Source organism: Dromiciops gliroides, chromosome 5 (assembly GCF_019393635.1).
Source record: "Dromiciops gliroides isolate mDroGli1 chromosome 5, mDroGli1.pri, whole genome shotgun sequence".
NCBI lineage: Eukaryota > Metazoa > Chordata > Mammalia > Microbiotheria > Microbiotheriidae > Dromiciops > Dromiciops gliroides.
The window spans coordinates 100592428-100616651 of record NC_057865.1 but is presented as its reverse complement, the minus strand read 5'-3'; the positions used below and the strand labels follow the sequence as shown (position 1 = coordinate 100616651).

The following is a 24224-nucleotide window of genomic DNA, read 5'->3' as shown; positions in this document are numbered from 1 at the left end:
GTAGTGAAAAATTGGAGTCCTAGATTTAAAGCTAGAAGAAACCTTCAGAAATCATCTAGTTCCACCCCCTCATTTTACAGATGAGGAAATTGGGACCCAAAACAGTTTAGTGACTTGCACAAAGACCCTCAAGTAGAATAAGTAGCAGTGCCTGGATTCAAATGCACTCCTTTTGTCTTCAAATCCAATGTCTTTTCCAGTGTGCTAAAATACTTTTCAATCTTCCTAACTCCAAATCTTTACCTTCTAACCTCTTATTGTCAGAGAAGAATTTCCTCCATGTTGGTAAGCTTTCCCTTGATAACCTGTAAATTAATGAAACAATCAATATAGGAGAAAATGAGGTCTTTAATCAGGGCAGAGGAGCTACAGCTCATAGTATTACAAAGCAAGAAGCTAGGAATACCCAAAGATGGGAACTGAGGACAGGGTTTTTATGGGGTAACAGAACAAAAGGAACCAAAACACTGCTCTGTCTTCTGCAGAAACTACTAACTACTTAATGTAAATGAACCTTTAACAAAAGAAACTATAGAACTGCTCCTGAGTTAAGCATAGACACCACTTAACTCTAAAGAGAAACCAGTTAATGTAGGTGGACCCAAGTGGAGAATCATTGGGAGGGGATAGTTTGCTTGGGGAGAGGTGTGGGAGGTCCAAAAGTAGATCAAGAGTCAGGTATTGACAAAGACCAGTCAGCCCCAGGCAATTCATGGACCTGGGAATGGGAAGTAGGAGGGGATCAGTCAGTTCTCAGTAAATATGAAGTTATCACCCTAAATAACCTACCTGACTTTGATCATTGAACTCTCTGGATGCCCTGCCCTTGTACCCTCATTTTATCGTGTGTAGGCATAAGCCACCTAATATGAAGAATTAGTTCTGGGAAAACATGATTTTACTTGAAACAGCATTATGGAAGTCAGTTATTTCTGTAGCAATATTATAAATGAGAGCTACTTGGCCAGGCAGTTCAAATGTGGTCTTTAAAGGCTTAAAATATGTCATTTTAGGCAGTTGAGACAATTTAGTTTAGGTTTAGTTTAAGTTTGGGCTGGGCTGGGCTGGGTATGATAGATTGACCTGAGATGCAGAGACTTGATCCTTCAAGCCTTAAGACATTTCTGCTCATTTTTGTGGGTGGCAACTAGCAAAATGGGTAGGGAAAAGAACAGAGTGTTTGTGGGGAGGTATTGTCTGGCCAAAGGATAAGAAAAAAAAAATTCATTGTCATCCTAAAACTGATGGAAAAAAGGAGATTAATTTTTTTCCCTCCCAGAAGCCCCTAACCTTTAGTATAAGATCTAGTCACTCCCATATGAGGTGTGGCATTCTTAAAAACAATACCCTCTATTGTCTGTAACTGAGGAAGTTACAATGCATTTCCGCAGAACAGAAGCATGGAAACATGTTTAGCTCTGGTGCAACATGTGAAAAGGGGAGAATAGTTTATTAGTGCTTTAACCTGGGGGTTCTGAAGCCAAAGTATCCTTAGCCCTTTTTCTACAAACTAAAGGAGCAAAGCAATCAGCTAGACACTGATGTGAAAATTTCAGAAGTTGGGCTAAAAATTTAATAATCTCAATTTTTTCCTTTTTTTTCTTTTTTCCATGAATCCAAGAAGCAGTTAGTTGTAGTCATGAACTTACTGCTTCTTTATTTGTGGTTCAAGCTGCTACAGAGAAACACAAAACTCTCCTAACTGAACTTTTTCTATAAAGTATGCAGATTCTCCCTAGGATGTTTTATAATCTGGGAGAAGGAAGGAAATAAGCATTTATTAAATACCTACTATATGCCAGATATTGTGCTAAGTGTTTTACAGATATCATTTCATACAGTCCTTACAACAATCCTGGGAATTATCTAGGAAGGAGGTGAGGCTAGATTTGAACTCAGGTCTTCCTGACTCCAACAGGCAGCTAGGTGATACAGTGGATAGTGTGCTGGTCCTGGAGATGAGAGGACCTGAGTTCAAATCTGGCCTTAGACACTTACTAGCTGGGTGACCCTGGTCAAGTTACAACTCTAATTGCCTTCAACATCCAGAGCCTTCTCCAGTTGTCCTGATCTGTATCTTGCCACTGGACACTGGATCCAGATGGCTCTGGGGGGAGATGGTGAGGCTGATGACTTTGCACAGCCTTCCTTTACTTAAATCCAATTCACTACAAGTCATGATATCACCCCTATGTCATGGTCCTGGATCTATATTTACCAAGTCTGTTTTACTGAAGAGGTATTTTACTTTTTTCTTCTACTTTTATATTCTTTTGATTCATCTTTACTACTTCCTCTTGTCTCATTGAGTCATTAGCTTCCATCTGTCTAATTCTAATTCTAAAAGAATTATTTTCCCTAGTCAGCTTTTCTACCTCCTTTTTCATTTGTCTAATTGTATTTTTAAGGCATTATTTTCTTTTTCCAAGCTACTGACTCTCTTGCCTAACACTCATTTTGTGCCTCTTAAAGTTGAGCTCTGCTCCTGGGGCACAGTCTACACTGTCCCAAACTTCTTTTGCTGGGGATCAGGGGCCCAGTCACTGGCTTTCTACTCTGAGGGCTCAGCAGCTTGCAGGTTGTTCATCACATTGGGGTGGCCCAGTCTAGCTGTGCCTTTTTGGTAGCAGATACCCCAGTTAGCAGATGGTTTAGTGTGTTGAAGCTGGGGTCTCACAATTGACCTTCTGTGGCACTAGCTTGCTGAGCAAGACTGAGGGTCCTTGGTTCTTGTTTTGTGCTGCAGCTAAGAGTCTTTTGCAGGCTTGCCCAGACACCCAGGTGAGACCCAAGTGAAGACCATCTAGGTTATCTTAAGCTAGAAGATTGTTTCACTCTGTCTTTTTGTAGGTTTTGTAACTCCAGAATCCATTTGGAAACTTAATTTAACATTGTTTCTGAGGGAAATTTGGGAGAGCTTAGGTAACTTCCTAGCTTCTCTCCACCGTATTGGCTCCACTTGCAATGCTGGAAGATAAATGTTATTATTATTCCCATTTTATAGATAAGGAAACTGAGCCAGAAAGAGATTAAATTATTGGCCCAGGATCACAGAGCTAGTAAATGTCTGAGACTAGATTTGAACTCAAGTATTCCTGACCACAGAGCTATGCTCTATCTACTGTGCCACCTAGCTACCTAATTGATTTTGAAATGAATCCCACATTGAAAACCAATCATTTTATATTAACTGGTAAGTATTGATATGCAGGGCAGCTGGGTGGTACAGGGCAGCAAGGTGGTGCAGTGGATAAAGTGTGGGACATGTAGTCAGGAAGACTTATCTTCCTAAGTTCAAATCTGGCAATCGGCACTTAGTAGCTGTGTAACCCTGGGCAAGTCACTTACCTCTGTTTGTCTCAGTTTTCTCTTCTCTAAAATGAGCTGTAGAGGGAAAAGGCAAACCCCTCTAGTATTTTTGCAAAGAAAACCCCAAATGGGGTCACAGAGTTGGATACAACTGAAATGACTGAACAACAAAACTGACATGTAGAATTTTATTAAAATATATTATGAATTGGTCACTTTATTTACAATGTTCTTCCTCTTGATAAGAAGCATCATAGTCTGGCAGATAGATCTCTAGACATGGAATCAGAAAACCCTGAATTCAGCTCTTTCCTCACACTTACAAGCTATGTGGCCCTGCATCTTTTTGAGTCTTGATTTCTTTATAAAAAGGGACTTAAAATAGGACCTATGTCACACTGTTCTGTGATCAGATGAAGAGATATATGTAAAGTGTTATATGAACATCACCTATTATTATGAGACTTCTAAGTAGTCTACATCTTTGGCTTCCTTCATTTTTCGGTTTCAAGTCATATTCTCCAAAACAGTTTCTATCATTTTTTCCTGTGTCCCCATTTACATTAAATTCACTCTTTAGTGATATAAAAATAATGTCAGGAATGCTAAAGTCCCACTGAGTTGAGGCCAACAAGCCAAACTAAGAACAATAAAAAAAGTTTGTTTTTATCTATGTTAATAGAAGAAAGGAGGATCAAAGAAGAGTTAAGAACTTTGATTGTGATGAATAGGAAAATAATGACAAATATCAAAAAAAGGCAAAGATGATGTGTTCTTGGTTTGCTTCCATTTTATCTGCCAATGAGAATGCTCTTTGCACTTGAAATGACAGAACAGAAATCATTAATAGGAAAATAGAATAAAACTAAGGAGATAGAGAATTTCTTGGTGAATTCAAGACACCTGATCAACTGGAAGAGGTGATTATTAATTGACTGTTATTAATATTTGAAAGATTGTGGAAAACAGGAGTAGTACCACAAGATTAGAAGAGAAATAAATTGTTTTGATTCAAAGAAAAAGAGAGGAGTCTTCAAATTCTTTACTTTGATTCCTAGGAAAATTCTAGAATGAGCCATTAAAGACATGATTTTTAAACATCTTCAAAGGGAAGTGTTGATTACAAGGAGCCAATATGGCTTCATTTAGAACATGCAAGACTATGAAATTAGTAGATGTGGAGTTTGCCTTGATTTTAGCAAATCTTTTGATAAAGTATTTCATACTTGTAGAAAAGATGAAGAATTGCGGGCAAGATAATAATGTAAAAACATGAATTCAAAATTAGTTAGAATACCCGGACTCAAAAGAATAGTTAGCAATGGTTCAACAATAGTGAGGATGGTCTCCAATAGAGTACTTCCAGGTCCTATACTCTAAGGATTATTTTTATCAATGACTTGAAAAAAGGTTAGATGTTATTCTAATAAGATTTATAGATACCACAAAACTAACATAGAGGACAGGAGAGTTTGAATCAACAAAATATCACTTTGATTTATTCATATATTTATTTATGTACTTATCTATCTATTTATTTAATTATTTATGTGTTTACTTCTTTGTTCATTCATTTACTAATTCATTCATTCATCCATCCATCTATCCATTCATTCATCTGTATCATCTATCTATCCATTCCTTCCTTCCTTCCTTCCTTCCTTCCTTCCTTCCTTCCTTCCTTCCTTCCTTCCTTCCTTCCTTCCTTTATTTATTTAGAATTTTCCCCAAGTTACATGTAAAAACAAAATTTCACATCAATTTTTAAAACTTTGTATTTCAAATTCTCATCCTCCCTCCCTCCCTCCCTACCCCCTTAAGAACTCAAGCAACTCAATATTAGTTATACATGTGCAGTCATGTAAAACATTTCCATATTAGTCAAAAACAGACAAAAAAATTTTAGAAAGAGGAACTAAAAAAAAAATTATACTTCAATCTGTATTCAGATACCATCAGTTCTTTCTCTGTAGATGGATTGCATTTTCCATAAGTCCTTCTGATAGCATCCTGCTCATCATTTCTTACAGCACAATAGTGTTTCATCCTAATCTCATCCCACAATTGTTTAGCGATTCCCCAATTTATGGGCATCACCCCAATTTCAAATTCAACTTTTTAAAAAAAGTCTCTTTTAGGATACCAACCTAGAAGTGGTATTGCTAGGTCAAAGAGTATGCATGGTTTTACAGTCCTTTGGCCATAGTTTCAAATTGCTCTACAGAATGTTTGAATCAGTTTACAACTTTACCAAGAGTGTATTAATGTCTCATTTTCCCATTATCCCCCACAACATGAGGTAGTACCCCAAATTGTTTTGACCTGAATCTCTCTGATCAATAGGGAATCAGAGGATTTTTTTCATATGGCTATAGGAGGCTTTGATTATTTCATCTGAAACCTTCATATCTTTTGATCATCTATCAATTGTAGAATGGCTCTCATTTTAACAAATTTGACTCAGTTCTCTATGTGTTTGAGAACTGAGGCCTATCAGACAAACTTGCTTCCAATGTTTTTCACAATTACTATTGCTAACTTTATTAAACTCCACCCTATTCTCTCCCCTTGATATTTATTCTATTTTATATCTTCTTTCACTCTATCCCTCCTCAAAAGTGTTTTACTTCTGACTTTCTCCTCTGCCAATCTGCCATCCCTTCCTTCAACCCTCCCCCCTTATCCCCTTCCCCTCCCACTTTTCCATAGGGCAAGATATGTTACTATACCAACTTGAGTGTGTATATTATTCCCTCTTTGAGCCAATTCTGATGATAGTAAGGCTTACTCACTCCCCTGCACCTCATGCACCTTTTCTACTCCATAAGCTTTTTCTTGCTTCTTTTATGTGTGATACTTTACCCCATTCCACCTCTCCCTTTCCCTTTCTCCCAGTGCATTACTCTCACCCCGTAAATTTATTTTAAAGGTGTCATCATGGGGCAGTTAATTGGAACAGTGGACAAAGCACCAGTCCTAGACCCAGGAGGACCTGAGCCCAAATCCAGTCTCAGACACCTGACACTCACCAGCTGTGTGACTGTTGGCAAGCCATCTAATCCTGACTACCCCCCTCAAAATACATAAAAATAAATGCTTTACAGGTATCATCCCTTCTTATTCAACTCACACCTGTGCCCTCTGTCTAAATATATTCCATTCAGCTTCCCTAATAATGAGAAAGTTCTTATGAGTTAGAAGTATCATCTTCTCATGTAGGAATGTAAACTGTTTAACCTTTTAATATCTTTCATGATTTCTTTTTCCTGTTTACCTTTTTATACTTCTCTAGGGTATTGTATTTGAAAGTCAAAGTTTCTATTCAGCTTAGGTCTTTTCTTCATGAATGTCTGAAAGTCCTCTATTTCATTGAATTCCCATTTTCCCCCTGAAAGACTATATTCAGTTTTGCTGGGTAGGTGATTCTTGGTTGTAATCCAAGTCCCTTTGCCCTACAGAATATCATATTCCATGTCCTCTTCCCCTTTAATGTAGAAGCTGCTAGATTTCATGTTATCCTGACTATGGCTCCACAGTACTTGAATTGTTTCTTTCTTTCTCCTTGCAATAATTTCTCCTTGACTTGGGAGTTCTGGAATCTGGCTATAATATTCCTGGAAGTTTTCATATTGGAATCTCTTTCAGGAGATGATCAGTGAATTCTTTCAATTTCTATTTTACCTCCTGCTTCTAGAATATCAGGGCAATTTTCCCTGACTATTTCTTGGAAGATGATGTCTAAGCTCTTTTTCTGATCATGACTTTCAGTTAGTCCAATAATTTTCAAATCATCTCTCCTGGATCTATTTTCCAGGTCAGTTTTTTTATTCCAAGGAGATATTTCACATTGCCTTCTATTTTTTCATTGTTTTGGTTTTACTTTATAGTGTCGTGATTTCTCATAAAGTCATAGGTTCCATTTGCTCAATCCTAATTTTTGAGCAGTTATTTTCTTCAGAGAGCATTTGTACCTGCTTTTCCATTTGGCCAATTTGGCTTTTCAAGGTGTTGATTTTTTTTCATGACTTTCCTGTATCTTTCTCATTTCTCTTTCCATTCTTTCCTCTGCTTCTCTTACTTTATTTATTTTTTTTGGGGGGGGGGGCAATGAGGGTTAAGTGACTTGCCCAGGGTCACACAGCTAGTAAGTGTCAAGGGTCTGATGCCAGATTTGAACTCAGGTCCTCCTGAATCCAGGGCCAGTGTTTTATCCACTGTGCCACCTCGCTGCCCCTCTTACTTTATTTTTAAAGTCCTTTTTGAGTGCTTCTATGGTCTGAGACCACTTCATATTTTTCTTGGAAGCTTTGGATGAAGGAGCTTTGAATTGTTATCTTCTTCTGAGGGTGTATTTTGATCTTCCTTGTCACCAAAGCAACTTCCTAGGGTCAGCATTTTTTTTTCTGTCAGCTCATTTTCCTAGCCTATTTCTTGACTTTTAACTCCTTCTTAAAGTGGGGCACAGCTTCCAGGACACACTGTTCCAAGCTTCAGGGGGTCCAAGGTGGTATGATTTAAGGAGAGGCACTTTCTCCACTCCCCTGGTCTGTGCTCTGATCTGTAAGTAACCACAGGCCTGCTTGATCTTTAACCTGAGAACAGAATCCTGTTTCACTGTGGTTGCACACCTGGGCCACCAACCAAAACTGCATTCCAGATGTGAGCACAGGCAACACAGCAGAGTTCCACCTCAGTGCCAGCAGAGACCACTGCAATCTCCCTCCCCCCCCCCCACCAAGGCCAACTGCTGAACCCCCTCAACAATCTGTGAGCTGAGTTCCAGAAGCAGCCACTGCCACAGCTGATTATGAGGCTCTGGAGGCCCCTTTCTCTGGCATGGCCTGCCTGGGGCTAGATCTGTGCTGGCACAGCCCAGGTCTGTGCTCTATTTTCACCCTGGTACAAGAGACCTTTCCTCCCGACCTTCTAAGCCATCTTTGGCTGGAAAATTATCTCACCCCACCCTTCTGTGGGTTCTGCTGTTTCAGGAATTGTATTATGTCATTATTTGAAGGTATTTGGTTAGACTGTGGGGAGAGCTCTGGGAAGTCACTGCCTTTCCTCTACCATCTTGGCTCCACCACTCTTCTCTTGCCCCCTTAATATTCTAACTCCCAAAAATATCTCAATAGAGTGAACACAAGATGAAATTCAATAGGAAGAAATAAAAAGACCTATACCTGGGTACTAAAAGTCAAATTCACAAGTTTGAGATGAGTGGCATTATTGCACAGCAGTTTTGTTTTGTTTTTTGTTTTGTTTTTTTGTGGGGCAATGGGGGTTAAGTGACTTGCCCAGGGTCAACCAGCTAGTAAGTGTCAAGGGTCTGAGGCCGGATTTGAACTCAGGTACTCCTGAATCCAGGGCCAGTGCTTTATCTATCCACTGTGCCACCTAGCTGCCCCAGCAATTCTAAAAAGTATCTGAGAATTATAATGTATTATGATCTCATTATTTTAGTAAGTAGTATGATGTGGTAGCCATAAAAGACAAAGTCATCTTGGTCCATATTAAGGGAGACATAGCTTTCATGAAGAGGGAATAATAGTCCCACTGTACTTTGCGTTCACCAGGCATTATTTCAAGTAAAGTATTTAGTACTGGGCACCATAGTTTAAGGAGGACTTTGATAAACTGGGAAGTGCTCACTGGGAACAAACCACAACAATTTAGGACCTTGAATACATGTCATATGAGAATAAGGTAAAGGGATTGAGTATATTTTTATTACAGGAGACAAGATGTGGGCAGACTTGATAATTATACACAAGTATTTGAAGGGTTCTCACATTGGAGAGATATTAGCCTGGTTCTGCTTGGTCCCAGAGAGCAATGAGTAAATATTACAAAGAAGCAAACTTAAGTTTTACTTCAGGGAAAACATAAAACTTCTGACAAATGGAATGCACTGCCTTGAAAAATGGTGAGTTCCTCCTTGTAGAAGTACTTAAGCAGGGGACAGCTAGGTGGCATAGTGGATAGAGCACCGGCCCTGGATTCAGGAGGACCTGAGTTCAAATCTGGCCTCAGACACTTGGCACTTACTATCTGTGTGACCCTGGGCAAGTCACTTAACCCAAATTGCTGAAGAAGAAGAAGAAGAAGAAGAAGAAGAAGAAGAAGAAGAAGAAGAAGAAGAAGAAGAAGAAGAAGAAGAAGAAGAAGAAGAAGAAGAAGAAGAAGAAGAAGAAGAAGAAGAAGAAGAAGAAGAAGAAGAAGAAGAAGAAGAAGAAGAAGAAGTTGTTGTTAAGCAAAATTAGGATGACCATTTGTTGAATATGTCATGCTAGGGATTCCTTTTGTGCATGAGCTATACTACAGGGCCATCCACTATCAAAGTTCTATGATCTCTGAATGTTTAAGTTGACTCACTTTGGTGGATTTTATCAATTCCACTTATAATTTTTCTACTTTTAGAATTTTCTGTTGGCACATAAGGTATCACTTATGCAACCATATAGCTATAATACTAGAAGCAGATTGGTGTAGGACCATTGGACTTGTTGTGAGAAAATGTGAGTTAAGATTCTATCTCAGATACTTACTAGCTTTGTAATGCTGGGCAAGTCTCTTAACCAATCTGTACTGCTAGTTTCATTATCTACAAAATCTCTAAGGTTTCTCCTAATTCTAAATGTCTCATCCTATGAACTGTCTTCATAGTAATGTATTTCTTTATGCTCACCATGGACTGAACAAGGTAAGATAACCAAATATCACGTGAAATAGTGTTTGTTGTTGACTTCAGACACAAACCAAACTTCTTTCAATGGGTCTTCTAAAAAGAAATGGAGTTACCAACTCATTGATGTCAACATTTTTAAGTTTTTTTTTTTTGCTTTTATTAATAGTAAGAATTTTAATATTGGTATCTTTCACTTCTAGTGAATACTAACTTTGTTGTTAGACAACATTACATTAGAAGAACTAAATGTCATGATTTGCAATTAACTGGATTAAAGGGAGGACATTGGCCCTGCAGTCAAGAATATCCAGTATCAAATTGCACCTCAGACACCTACGAACTGTGGAACCGTGGGCAAGTAACTTAACCCTATTTGTGATAAGCATCCAAAGCCATTGCCAGTCATCCTGGTCTATATCTTTTGTTTTTGTTTTTGTTTTGTTTTTGGTGGGGTGATGAGGGTTAAGTGACTTGCCCAGGGTCACACAGCTAGTAAGTGTCAAGTGTCTGAGGCTGGATTTGAACTCAGGTCCTCCTGAATCCAGGGCCAGTGCTTGATCCACTGTGCCACCTAGCTGCCCCCATCCTGGTCAATATCTTGCCACTGGATCCAGATGGCTCTGGAGGACAGAGTTAGGTTAGTGATTTCTCACAGCCTTCACTTAAATACAATTCAGTACAACTCATGACATCACCTGGATGTTATGGTCTACTTCAGGCATGAAGGACAAACAACAAGGAGAACCAAAATTTAAATAAATAAATTTCCTTAAAATAGCCTAAGAACAATGTAATTATTTGTCTTTCCTGCCTTCTTTAACACAGCTCTTACACTATTAACAGACATGAGCCATAAAGGCTTGAGGACTATTTTGTATTTTGATATAATTCATGAACAACAACAACAACAGTAACAACAATTATCATTTTGTGACCAACTGAGCCATTCCTTGCTTAGTGGACTAATCTTTGGATGAATTGAAAGAACCTTCCTTTCAGGCTCAATAGAACCTTCCAGAACCTGTGCTACACTGACATAGCCCACAAGCCTTCCATGACATAATGAAAAAAATTTTTGGAAGGATTAAATGTAGCACATTTTTAAAAAAACTAATTTTTTTCTTGTCTTAATCCAACTTTGCCCATTTTTTAAAAGAAAAAAAATGACTGAAAATCAATGTCTGTGATTTAGGATTATGAACTATTATAAATGATTTAAAAGAATGGTTTCAATTAATTTTAGAAGAGTTGGATGTACTAATGCAGAAAGAAGTGGGCAAATTGTATAAGGTGTAAAGGAGGTGACCAGGATGAAGAAGACATGGGAATACATACCATGTGATTATAAATTAAAGGAGCTAAGAATGTTTAGTATAGAGAAGTTGGGGCAACACAGTAGCTTAATAGTTGTCTTTAGGTAAAAGAATTGTCATATGGAGGAGCGAATCTATCTGTTTTCTTGTTCCAAAGGTCAAAATTAGGAACAAAGATAGAAATTTTAGGGAATACAACTTTACTTCATTGTTTTTTGGTGGGTTTTTTTTGGGGGGGGTGAAGCAATTGGGGTTAAGTGACTTGCCCAGGGTCACACAGCTAGTAAGTGTCAAGTGTCTGAGGCCGGATTTGAACTCAGGTCCTCCTGAATCCAGGGCCGGTGCTCTATCCACTGCGCCACCTAGCTGCCCCAACTTCACTTCATTGTAAGGAAATCCTTCTCTCTCTCTCTCTCTGTCTTTCTCTTGGCAATGTAAATGCCACCTTCATCATCATCATCATTTTATGTGGGAACCTCGTATATTGAGTTTCCTCACATGTCTTACAAAGTATCTCATACTGTTTGACTAGATACAAGACATTCTACCTTTTATCCCAGAGATCATCAAATGCTAGCCTGCTCACTATCCAGATAGACTTGCCTCATCTGTTTATAATTCTGTATGCAATTCACCAGAGCTAGCCCTTCATCACTTTTGTACTGCCAGTCTTTGTAACCATTAGAGGGTTGGATGAGTAAGGGAAACCTATCATGGCAGTTGGTACTGCCCAGAAATGAAATGGCTTATTTCAGGAGATAGTAAATTCAAGCAGTGGTTGGATGACCTCTTTTTATTATAGAGGGGATTCATACTTCTGGTGGGCCTGGTATCAGATGGACTCTGAGGTGATTTGCAGTTCTCAGATTTTATTCCATCCAGCTAGGCCCCTACCTATAATAGGCCCAGGAAATATGGCTCTTGTGGAATAACTGACTAGTGTGCTTTTCCAGGAATATTCCCATCTCCCATGTTTCACATTACTCCTTTAATCACTAATAGGAACAAATATCTCATTTCAGGTTTGGGGAGGACCTCTCTCAAGACCAATACCAACTCTTGGATGGAATCACAGAGCTAGATATTAATACTGGTGGACTGCCTTCTCAGCTTCTGGTTCATGGAGCCCTGGCCTTCCCTCTTGGGATGAATTTTACCCTTGATTGCTTCCTGGCAGCTGCACGCTATGGCCGGGGTCGAGTGGTGCTTGCTGCTCATGAGGGCATGCTCTGTGCCCCCAAACTGAGTCGTTTTCTATGCAATGCTGTTACATGGCTGGCAGGGGGACAAACAGGAAGAATTGGGGTTAATCATAATCTTAAAAAACTGTGTTCCCTGGTATCTGACACTGGCCTGAAATGCAGCCTGGAATCCCATCTGACCACTGATTTAAGTGTTTACTGCTGTTCAGCCTACAATGACCAAGAGGCAAGGAAGCTGCATGAGTTTGTGGCAGAAGGTGGAGGTTTACTGATTGGAGGCCAGGCCTGGTGGTGGGCCTCACAGAATCCTGGCAAGCCTGCTGTGGCAGATTATCCTGGAAACCACATCCTCAACCCCTTTGGCCTCAGCATCTTAGATTATAGTCTAAAAAGTGGCCGATTTCCTGTTCAAGTGACTGGTAAAGAGAACTATCATTTCCGCTCAGCATTGTCTAAGTTCCAGGATGAAGTGAAAGGAAGCAAGGTCTTGAAAAAAAGCTGGCAATCTAAGCTAAGGAGGGACTGTGGGGCCTTCCTGAAGATTCCTGCAGAAGGAATCCCTGCCTATGCCTCCCTACATAGAGTCTTGAGGAAGATACTCAAACAAACTGGCCTCCCCCATGTCAGCCAGGATCATCCTGTGCACAGCAATTCCTGTGAGGCCACCCTGCTCTGTGTGGCCACTGAGCTTGTTCAAAGTGGGACTGACTGCTTTTCACTGGTCCACAGAGCTACGAATGGGACTTGCCCCTCCCAACTGTATGCCCCAGGACCCCCTGTCACCCTGGAGATCAATGGTACCAGTCCAGGTAAAGATGGAGGATGAGGGCCAGTGGATAGTTTGGAAAGAATGGGCTAGATGAATCCCATAGGATATAGGATTGTGATAATAAATGCCTGTCTCTTTAAGGTGATGGGGTTTGATTTATTGGCAGTAGTAAGAGGGTAAACAAGCAGGAAATAGGTTGGGATGTTTGAGGTTTAAAGATAGGACAGAGGCAGGTAGGTGGTGCAGTGGATAAAGCACTAGCCCTGGATTCAGGATTATCTGAGTTCAAATCTAGCCTCAGACACTTGAAACTTACCAGCTGTGTGACCCTGGGCAAGTCACTTAACTCTCATTACCCTGAAAAAAAAGAAAATGAAAAAAAAATAGAGGACATCAAGTCTCGGGGGGGGGTGTGAAGGAAAAATGAGGGGTTTAGAAAGGGGATATGAGAGCTCTTGGAAATGAAATGAGGGCTTTAGTAAGGGATATGAGGAGTGTAGGAGGGTATTTGGGGTGTCTGAGAGGTGTGATGTAGGAGATCTGGGTGTGGTAAGGAGAATGAGGGGGTCAGGGTAGAAGAATTCCATCCATTTTTATGTCTCTCTTCAGATGTCACTGTATGGGTGAGCACCGGACTCTACCTCCCTGAAGGCTTTACTGTAAACATCATGATGCCATGTGCTGCCACTTCTGGCCTACAGGTAACTCCCCTGTGCCTGCCTCTTCTCTCTCCCATATATATGTCCTCCTCATGACTCTTCCCAGCTTTCACACTTGTACTTATTATGGCTGCCACTGAAATATTCTTCCAGCTTTTTTTGTTATTGTGCTATTATTGTAGATTTTTTTTTACTGACAAGCATTTGTTTTCTTTCCTCCCCAATCTTTCCCCCTAATTGAAAAAAAAAGAAAAAGAAACCATGGTAATACATACATATGCATAGTCAAGCAAAGCAAACTCCTACATTGGCCATGTACAAAAATGTCTATTACATTCTGTATCATGAGCTCATTTGCCAGGAGGTAAGCAGTGTGTAAAATCTTTGGTCCTCTATAATCATGGTCTGTAACCAATGGTCTGAGTTCTCAAGTTTTGCCAAGTTGTTTTTCTTCATAAGATTGATATTGTCTAGATCGTTTGTGGTTCTGCTAACTTCACCTATCAGGTTCGATAAGTATACCTAGTTTTCTCTGAAATTATCCATTTTGTCAGTCAGTAAAACTTTATTAAGTATCTACTATTTGCCAGGCACTGTGGTAAGTGTTCATTTCTTATAGCAAAGTTATATTCCATCAAATTCATAAACCTTAATTTACTTAGCTGTTCCACAGTAGATGGTTACTCCCCATTGTTTTTTTAATTATAAAAGTATTTTATTATTTTCCAGTTACATGTAGAGATAGTTTTTAACATTTGTTTTTATAAGAGTTCTAGTTTCAAAATTTTCTCCCCCCCTCCCCCCTCCCCAAGACAGTAAGTAATCTGATATAGGTTATATATGTACAATCACATTAAACTTATTTCTACATTAGTCATGTTATGAGAAGAATCATAGCAAAAAGGAAAAACCTCAAAAAAGAAAAACAACAGCACCAAAAACAAAAGAAATAGTATGGTTCAATCTGCATCCATATTCCACAGTTTTTTTTTCTGCATTTGGAGAGCCTTTTCCATCATGAGTCCTTTGGAACTATCTTGTACCATTGTGTTGCTGAGAAGAATCAAGCCTATCACAGTTGATCAACACATAATGTTGATGATACTGTGTACAATGTTCTCCTGGTTCTGTTCATCTCACTCATCATCAGTTCATTCAAGTCCTTCCAGGTTTCTCTGAAATCTGCATGCTCATCGTTTCTTATAGCACAATAAAATTTCAGTATGTTCATATACCACAACTTGGTAAGCCATTCCCCAATTGAGGGGCAGTCCCTCAATTTCCAATTCCTTGCCACCACAAAAAGAGCAGCTATAAATATTTTTGTACATGTGGGTCCCTTTCCCCATTGGTTTTTTTTGTGATTTTTTTATTATATAAAGAACTGCTATAAATATTTTTGTATGTCTGGGTCCTTTTCTTCTTTATTTGCTTTCCTTGGGTATAGACTTTATTTTTATATAGGTAACTCAAAAGATATTCACATTGTAATTTATTTTTAGGCATAGGTCTCAGAATGGTTGTACCAGTTCACAGCTCCACATTACAAAGTTAGTGAGCATGCTTCAACAACACTATACCTATAATTGAACCTATACCTCCCTCTTCTTGTCCCCCATTTCCTTTTTAGGGGTATTTACAAACAAAACAATCTAGTCTCTGGACCAGACTCTGTCCTATGAGATAGTGTGTCTTAAAAAGCAAGGGATGCAGAGATCATAGTGTCTGCTATGTTTTATCCAATAGGAACAGATGTTCAGAAATGTCTAAGCTTTATTTTAAATTCCCCCAAACTTTTTCTGAGATGAATGCTCTCTCTTCAAGATAAAAATTTTTCTTATGGCAAAGAGCTGCCAAGTTTTGTCTCACTGGATTTCTGTTCTGTTCACAATCTATTCTCTAACACAGACAACAAGGGACAATTTGTGATACATTTCATCTCTTAATATCATCATTGAAGATTAGAATTATAATTAATCTAGGGCAGCTAAGTGTGCAGTGGAAAAAGCACCAACCCTGGATTCAAGAGAACCTGAGTTCAAATCCAGCCTCAGACACTTAACACTTACTATCTGAGTGACCCTGGGCAAGTCACTTAACCCTCCTTGCCCTGCCCCCCCCCCAAAAAAATTATAATTAATCAAGGCATCTTATTTTTCCTTAACAACTCATTATGGATCTTTCACCCATGATTTTGTATATTGTTATTGAGCTTATAAAATTGTTCAGTATGTATGAGCCCTTGGGAGTATTGAGCCACTATTTACCAAATGCCCATATTCAAGGCTATTTTTTTTATGAAGGACACTGATGAATGATCTAACCCATGCTTTCCAGTGGCTGCTACCTGTGCTCATGACTCCCTTTCCCAGGTACAAATTGGCTGCCACTCTGATGATCTCCATGAGGCTAAGAAGCTTTGCCGAGCACCTGTGGTGATTCACAGATGCTGCCTGGACAGACCAGAGCTGTCAGTGTCCTCCCTCTGGGGGGGGGCTCATCTATGTACTTGTGCCCAAGGGCAGTAAGCTGGGTCCTGTGTCAATCACCATCACTGGAGCTGTGCCTGCTCCTTACTTCAAGCTGGGTGAGTAAAGGCTTCATGAAGGCTAAGCCTAAGTGTAGATGGAGAACTGGTAAAGGAATTATGAACTAGGTTATAAAGGATGAAAATAATGTGTACCTTGGATAAGTAAAGAGGAAGAAGATCCATTTTGGGGGATAAGGAAGAGAGGATATCTTTTAAGGTTGAGGGTGGGGCATTAGGGAACTTCCTGTGCCCATGGGGAATTCAGAGGAACATGAGGAAAGGTGATTGGGGTTGGGCCTTTTCTCTGCAGAAAGGAGGCATACCAAAGGTAAGCCTAGAAGAAAAGGGCACTGAATTTAGAATCAAAGGAATTGAGTTCAAATCCTGACTCTGCTACTTATTAGTTATGTGATCTTAAACATTTTTCTTTAACTCTCATCAATAAAATGAAAATAAAATGATCAGTTGTACTAGGTCTACAAAGTTGTTTTTAAAGAATATTTTGATAACTATTTCAACATAATTGATTTCTTTTGTAATCCCATGTATTTTATTTTGTATATTTAAAACTATTTTTTTCTGGGGGCAGTTAGGTGGCACAATGGATAAAGCACCAGCCCTGGATTCAGGAAAACTTGAGTTCAAATCCAGCCTCAGATACTTGACAGTAGCTGTGTGACCCTGGACAACTCATTTAACCCTCATTGTCCCACAAAAAAACCAAAACCAAACAAACAAAAAAAATTTTTTTTCTGGGGAGTCCATAGACTGTACCAGGTTCCTAAAGGGTCTCATGTTATACACACACACACACACACACACACACACACACACACACACACACACACAAAGATTAAGAACCAGCCTAGGACCTTTAAAGCCCCTTCCTGCTCTAAATCTCTGATCCCTGAGAGTTCCTCTCACTGAAATAACAATTTCAACCTTCAGCCTTAGGCAATAGAAAAGTGAAAGAATACTTGAGATGACATAATGTCCAAAATGAGAGAAGTGATAGTCCCACTGTTACTAATCTCATATTTTGAGTACTTCCTAAAACTGTGATCAGAGCTACAATTAAGATAAATATTAATAAGCTATACCATAGACAGAAAATGACCCAGGATGGCAAGATGACTAGAGGGCAGGTTATATTTGGGATTAATTGAAGGAACTGCAAGTCTATAGCCTGGAAGAAAGAAGACTTGAAGGGACATGATAGTTTTCAAATATTTGAAAGGCTGTCAAATTGAATTAGGATTGTATATTGTCTGTTTGGGTCTAGGGAGCAAAACTAGGAATAGGCAGCATAATTCATGGAAACAAATTTTATCTCAATGTAAGGAAAAAAAGTCTTAACAATTAGATGTGCCCAAAGTGAGATGGATTGTCCTGGGAGATAGCAAATTATTGAAAGAGGGAGGTCTTCAAATAGAGGCTGGATGACCACTTATCAGGAACAGAGAGAAGGGAATTCCTGTTCCTGTTCTGGTATAGGCTGGATTTGATGGTCTCTGAGATTCTGTGACAAGCCCATTAACCCCACAATCTCTATCCATAGGGGAAACATCTCTAGAGGAGTGGAAGAGCTCCATCCGCCATCGCCCAGTGCCCTGGGGGGAGCTGGCAACAGACAATATCATCCTCACAGTGCCATCTGAACATCTTCAGGATCTGGAAGACCCGGAGCCAGTGCTTCATCTCTGGGATGAGATGATGGGAGCTGTGGCCAAACTTGCATCAATAAGCTTCCCTTTCTCTCAGCCTGAGAGGATTGTGGCTGATGTACAGATCTCAGCTGGTGGGTGTTCTGGAGGCTGGGATGGGAGATGCTTTGTGCATGTGATAAATCAGTACAAATTCCACAAATATTTATTCATCATTTTCTCTATATGTAAGGCATTACATATGATGTGCAATAGTACAAGTGAGCAGGAGCTTATCCACTAGTTGGGAAGATAAGAGTAAACCACATTGAAAGTTCAAAAGGAACACTTCATTCATTCATTCATTCATTCACTCACTCATTCATCTTTTGTTTGTTTATTCAGTAAGCATTTATTGTGTGTCTCTGTGTGCAAAACAAGAGCTTTCACCAAGTACTGCTACTGATAATAAATGTTATGGATTTGAAAGGGACTTCAGTAGGTAGTAGAATGCCTAAGACTTCAGGGAAGTGTGTAGGAAATGAGTTGGACCTTGAAGAATTGGTAGAATGCAGATAGATGGAAGTGTAGTCAAGTCAACAAGTCAGTAAGAATTAAGCAACTGTTGCATTCTAACTGCTAGGGATACAAAGAAAAGCAAAAGACAATCTCTCCTTTCAAAGATCCTACATTCTAATGGCAGAAAACAACTTGTAAACAATCACATACAAAAATGATCTAGGCATGATAAATTGGAGATAATTTCAGAGAAAAGCATTAGATTAAGAGAATAATCACCAATGGCAGAGGCCTGGACTGGCACCAAGGGCTGCACAATATGACTGAAATTGGCAGTGAGAAAAAGGAATCATCCACACTGTTCCTATTCTCCCAAGTGATAGTTAGGATCTACTAACATGTAAAAATGTATAAAATAATAACTTGGCATTTATATAAGGGGCCCAGTGTATTCTAAACACTTTGCCAAGTGTCTTGCAAATATTATCTCATTTTATCCTCACAACAATCCTGGGAAGAAGATGCTTTTATTTATTCTCATCTTACAATTGAGGGAACTGAGGCAAACAGATTAAGAGACTTGTTTAAAGTCACATAGTAAGTGTCTGGGTCTGTATTTGAATATAGGTGTTCCTGACTATAAGCCCAGCACTCTACCCACCATAGAGCCTAGCTTCTACAAGAGAAAAAAAAGTTAACCCAATATTTGGATTATGTTGACAGGTATACAATTCCAAAATTGACATAATGTTAGACTTACATAGAAATAATATAACCCTTATGTGAGAGATAAGGAATTGGGCTTGACAAGTGGGGTGAGATGGGGGAAGAAATTTTCTAGGGGAGAAGCCAAGATGTCAGAGGAAAGGCAGTGACTTCCCTTAAGACCCTTCCAAATACCTTCAAATTATGCCATAAGACAATTCCTGGAACAGCAGAATCCACAAAATGGTGGGGTGAGATAATTTTCCAGCCAATGATGGCTTAGAAGGTCAGCAGGAAAGTTCTGTTGTACCACGGTGAAAATAGAGTGCAGACCTGGGCCATGCCACACAGAACCTGCCCTAGGCAGGCTGCCTCAGAGGAATCAGCTGTGGCAGTGATTACTTTTAGAACACAGCCCATGGACAGTGATGGGGTAGACCAGTTGGCCATAGGGAGATTACAGGGGTTCTCTTGGCTGGCACTGAGTCAGGACTCTGTTGTTTTGCCTATTCTCACATCTGGGTCACAGTTTAGGTTGGTGGCCCAGGTGTGGGAGGGGCACAAGCACACCCAAGCTTGCAATCACAGTGAAACAAGATTCTGTTCTCAGGTTAAAGATCAAGCAGGCCTGTGGTTACTTATAGATCAGAGCACAGACCAGGGGAGTGGAGAAACTGCCTCTCCTTAAATTATAACACCTCAGACCCCCTGAAGCTTGGAACAGTGTGTTTTGGAAGCTGTGCCCCACTTTAATAAAGAGTTAAAGTCAGGAAATGGGCTAGGAAAATGAGCATACAGAAAAAAATGCTGACCCTAGGAAGTTGCTTTGGTGACAAGGAAGATCAAAATACACCCTCAGAAGAAGATAATAATTCAAAGCTCCTTCATCCAAAGCTTCCAAGAAAAATATGAAGTAGTCTCAGACCATAGAAGCACTCAAAAGGGACTTTGAAAATAAAGTAAGAGATACAGAGGAAAAAATGGAAAGAGAAATGAGAAAGATACAGGAAAGTCATGAGAAAAAAAGTCAACAGATTGAAAAACCAAATTGGCCAAATGGAAAAGGAGGTACAAATGCCCTCTGAAGAAAATAATTGCTTAAATATTAGGATTGAGCAAATGGAAGCTAATTACTTTATGAGAAATCAAGACACAACAAAGCAAAACCAAAACAATGAAAAAATAGAAGGCAATGTGAAATATCTATTTGGAAAAACAACTGACCTGGAAAATAGATCCAGGAGAGATCATTTGAAAATTATTGGACTAACTGAAAGTCATGATCAAAAATAGAGCTTAGACATCGTCTTCCAAGAAAGTCAGGGAAAATTGACCTAATATTCTAGAAGCAGGAGGTAAAATAGAAATTGAAAGAATCCACTGATCATCTCCTGAAAGAGATCCCAAAATGAAAACTTCCAGGAATATTGCAGCCAAATTCCAGAGCTCCCAGGTCAAGGAGAAAATATTGCAAGCAAAAGGGAAAAAAAACAATTCAAGTACTGTGGAACCACAGTCAGGATAACATGAGATCTAGCAGCTTCTACATTAAAGGGGCAGAGGACATGGAATATGATATTATGCAGGGCAAAAGAACTTGGATTAGAACCAAGAATCACCTACCCAACAAAACTGAACATAATCTTTCAAGAAAAAAATGAGAATTCGATGAAAGGGAGGACTTTCAGGCATTCATGAGGAAAAGACCTGAGCTGAATAGAAACTTTGACTTTCAAACACAAGACCCTAGAGAAGCAAAAAAAAGTAAACAGGAAAAAGAAATCATAAAATATATTAAAAGGTTAAGCAGTTTACATTCCTACATGAGAAGATGATACTTCTAATTCATAAGAACTTGCTCATTATTAGGGCAACTGAAGGGAGTATATTTAGACAGAAAGCACAAGTATGAGTTGAATATGAAGGGATGATATCTTTAACAAATAAAATTAAGTGGTCAGAGGAATGCACCGGGAGAAAAGGAAAGGGAGAGGTGGAATGGGGTAAAATATCTCACATAAAAGAATGAAGAAAAAGTTTATGGAGTAGATGGTAAGATGGGGGAGGTACGGGGGTGGTGTATGTGTGTGTGTGTGTGTGTGTGTGAGTGAGCCTTACTGTCATCAGAATTGACTTAAAGATGGAATAATTTACACACTCAATTGGATATAGTAATCTATATTACCCCTCAGGAAAGTAGGAGGGGAAGGGGAGAAGGGGGGAGGGGAAAAAGAAGGGAAGACAGATTAGGGAAGGGGGCAGTCAGAAAGTTTGTTTTCTTTTACAATATGACTAATGTGGACATGTTTTGCATGATTACATATGTATAACTTATATTGAATTGCTTGAGTTCTTAAGGGGGTGAGGGAGGGAGGAAGAGAATTTGGAACACAATTTTAAAAATTGATGTTAAAATTTGTTTTTGCATGTAATTTGGGAAAATAAAATTATAATTAAATAGATAATATACTTTTTTAAAAAAGAAAGAAATTTTCTTCCCTGTTTTGACTAAAGAGTATACATAAGTGTGAAAATGTTGGGATAAGAGAATGGGGGTAGAAATGCATTATGGGAATATCCAAGGGATGGCAGCTTGGACCCTCACCTCTAATTTTTTGTCTTTTCTTCTTTATTTCATTCCCCAGGCTGGTTGCATTCAGGATACCCCATTATGTGCCACAAGGAGTCAGCAGAGGAATTAGTCAATGAGAAGAGAATAAGGTCTAGTGGTCTCTGGGGCCCCATCCATGAGCTAGGCCACAACCAACAACAACAGGTCTGGGAGTTCCCCCCACATACAACTGAAGCTACCTGCAACTTGTGGTCTGTCTATGTACATGAGACAGTGCTAGGAATCCCCCGGAGTCAAGCTCACCTGAAACTGGCTCCCTCAGATAGGGGAGACCAGGATAAAAGAATACCTGAGAAAGGGGGCTCCCCTGAAAAAATGGAGTGTTTGGACAGCATTGGAGACTTATCTGCAGGTACCGGAAATGATTTGGGGGAAAAGGAAAGAATACCACTAATAATGCAGATGCTGAAGCTGCTGCTCCTGCTCCTTCTCTTCTTCCTCCTCCTCCTCTTCCTCCTACTATTATTATCCACATTTTACAGATGAGGAAACTGAAGCTGAGAGAGTTTAAGTGACTCGCCAGAGGTATCCATCCCTATCAGATCATGGAATCCTATATGGATCTTCATGATGCTAGATATCCTATTGCTGCTTCTCTGTGCCTTATTTGTAAAATGGGAGTGATAGTCCAATCCCTAACTATCTCCTACTAAGAAGGTTAAGAAAAATGAAAGAGTAGATGAAAAGTATTTTGAAAAGTTTTTTTAAGGGTCTTCACAGAAGAAAACATTCTAATTTATGTAGCCAGATACATGTTCTCTTGACTAATTATTATTGTGAAATCCTATTGATTTTACCATAAAGTATTCTTCTAGGGCAGCTAGGTGGCAAAGTGGATAGCATAGTGGCCCTGGATTCAGGAGGACCTGAGTTCAAATCCAGCCTCAGACACTTGACATTTACTAGCTGTGTGACCCTGGGCAAGTCACTTAATACAATTGCCTCACCATAAAAAAAAAAAGAAAAGAAAATAGTATTCTTCTAGGTCTAGTCACAAGGGTGTCCCCTCTTTTTCCATTATTATGGTATTACTACTGGTATTTTTTTAGTATTATATTTTATGGTATGATTAGGTCAATGTTGCAATGTCTAATTTCTACTAGAGTGATTACAAGCATTCTTGTAAAGCATGCATTTACCCCAAGGTGAATAGTAGGGAAATAAAGATTGATTGATCACAATCTAAATGGATGTTGGTGCAAGTAGAGGAGGGAATCTTGTTCAAATGGGTAGGAATGTGTAGCTAATATTCAAGAGGGAGCCCCTTACCCCAATAAGGTGGAGTCATTGATACTCATGGGCTGGGCTGCCTCTGGAAACTCAGACCCTTTATTCTGCCCCGTTTTCTCTTTCTCCTCTCTCAGCTCCAGGAAGCCTTTGGCTGGGAGCCTTTCATCCAGATCTTCGCTGAGTACCAGACCTTATCTGGGGTGCCCAACAACAATGCTGGCAAGATGAACCTGTGGGTGAAACAATTTTCTCACCAAGTGCAGAGGAATCTGGCTCCTTTCTTCCAAAGCTGGGGCTGGCCTATCCAGAAGGAGGTGGCTGCTTCCCTAGCCTGCCTGCCTGAGTGGCAGGAGAACCCCATGAACATGTACCTTCTCATGTTGAGTTAAAGGATACCCAGCAGGCCCAGTGTGTCTGTGGGCAGCACATATCTCCATCTCTGAAACTTGGTCTATGGATTGGGTGGGAAATACTCTAGATGAAGTGAGTCAGCACCACTCATTCATCAAATGTTTGTTGATCATCTTTGATGTTTGGGATAGTATGGCTGGTGTGAGGGAGTCATGAGGAATGTACTACCTGTCTGAAGGGGAAAAGAAGAAAATAACATGGAAAGTTGTACAGCAACATGAGTTAAATAATAATGAAGATATTTCTTCCCCTTCTGCCTCCTAAAGGTGCCCCATAACCTATCACAAAGTTGTACCAAGGATTCCTTCTCTGGGGATCTGTTTTTGATTTAAACATCCTATTATTCATCAATATAGTATAATAGTATAAATAGTATAATAGTATATATAGTAAAACCCATATCGTGTAACATAGCATTTGGAGTCAGACTTTGGTTTGAAACCTATCTTGAGGATGTTGTTTAATCTCTGGACCCTAATCTCTAAATCTTTCAAATGAGAGAACTGGACATGATGACCTCTAAGGTCCCTTTGACTCTAAACCCATGATCATATGAAATTCCTTCCTGATTCTGAAAAACAATCCTGAGACCACTTCAACTTGTCTTTTTTAGGAGT

General features: G+C 39.4%; 1 protein-coding gene across 1 annotated transcript in view; it reads left to right on the top strand.

The window, feature by feature from the left end:
• The window catches only part of LOC122729543 (TRPM8 channel-associated factor 2-like), a 33472-nt gene extending 9887 nt beyond the window's left edge, over positions 1-23585 (top strand). Inside the window, 8 exon segments of the mRNA XM_043968488.1 lie at positions 12330-13318; positions 13888-13979; positions 16310-16426; positions 16428-16524; positions 18026-18265; positions 21980-22233; positions 22235-22318; positions 23331-23585. Of these exon segments, the coding sequence (XP_043824423.1) occupies positions 12330-13318; positions 13888-13979; positions 16310-16426; positions 16428-16524; positions 18026-18265; positions 21980-22233; positions 22235-22318; positions 23331-23585 (2128 nt within the window).
• Positions 23586-24224: the final 639 nt, after the last annotated feature.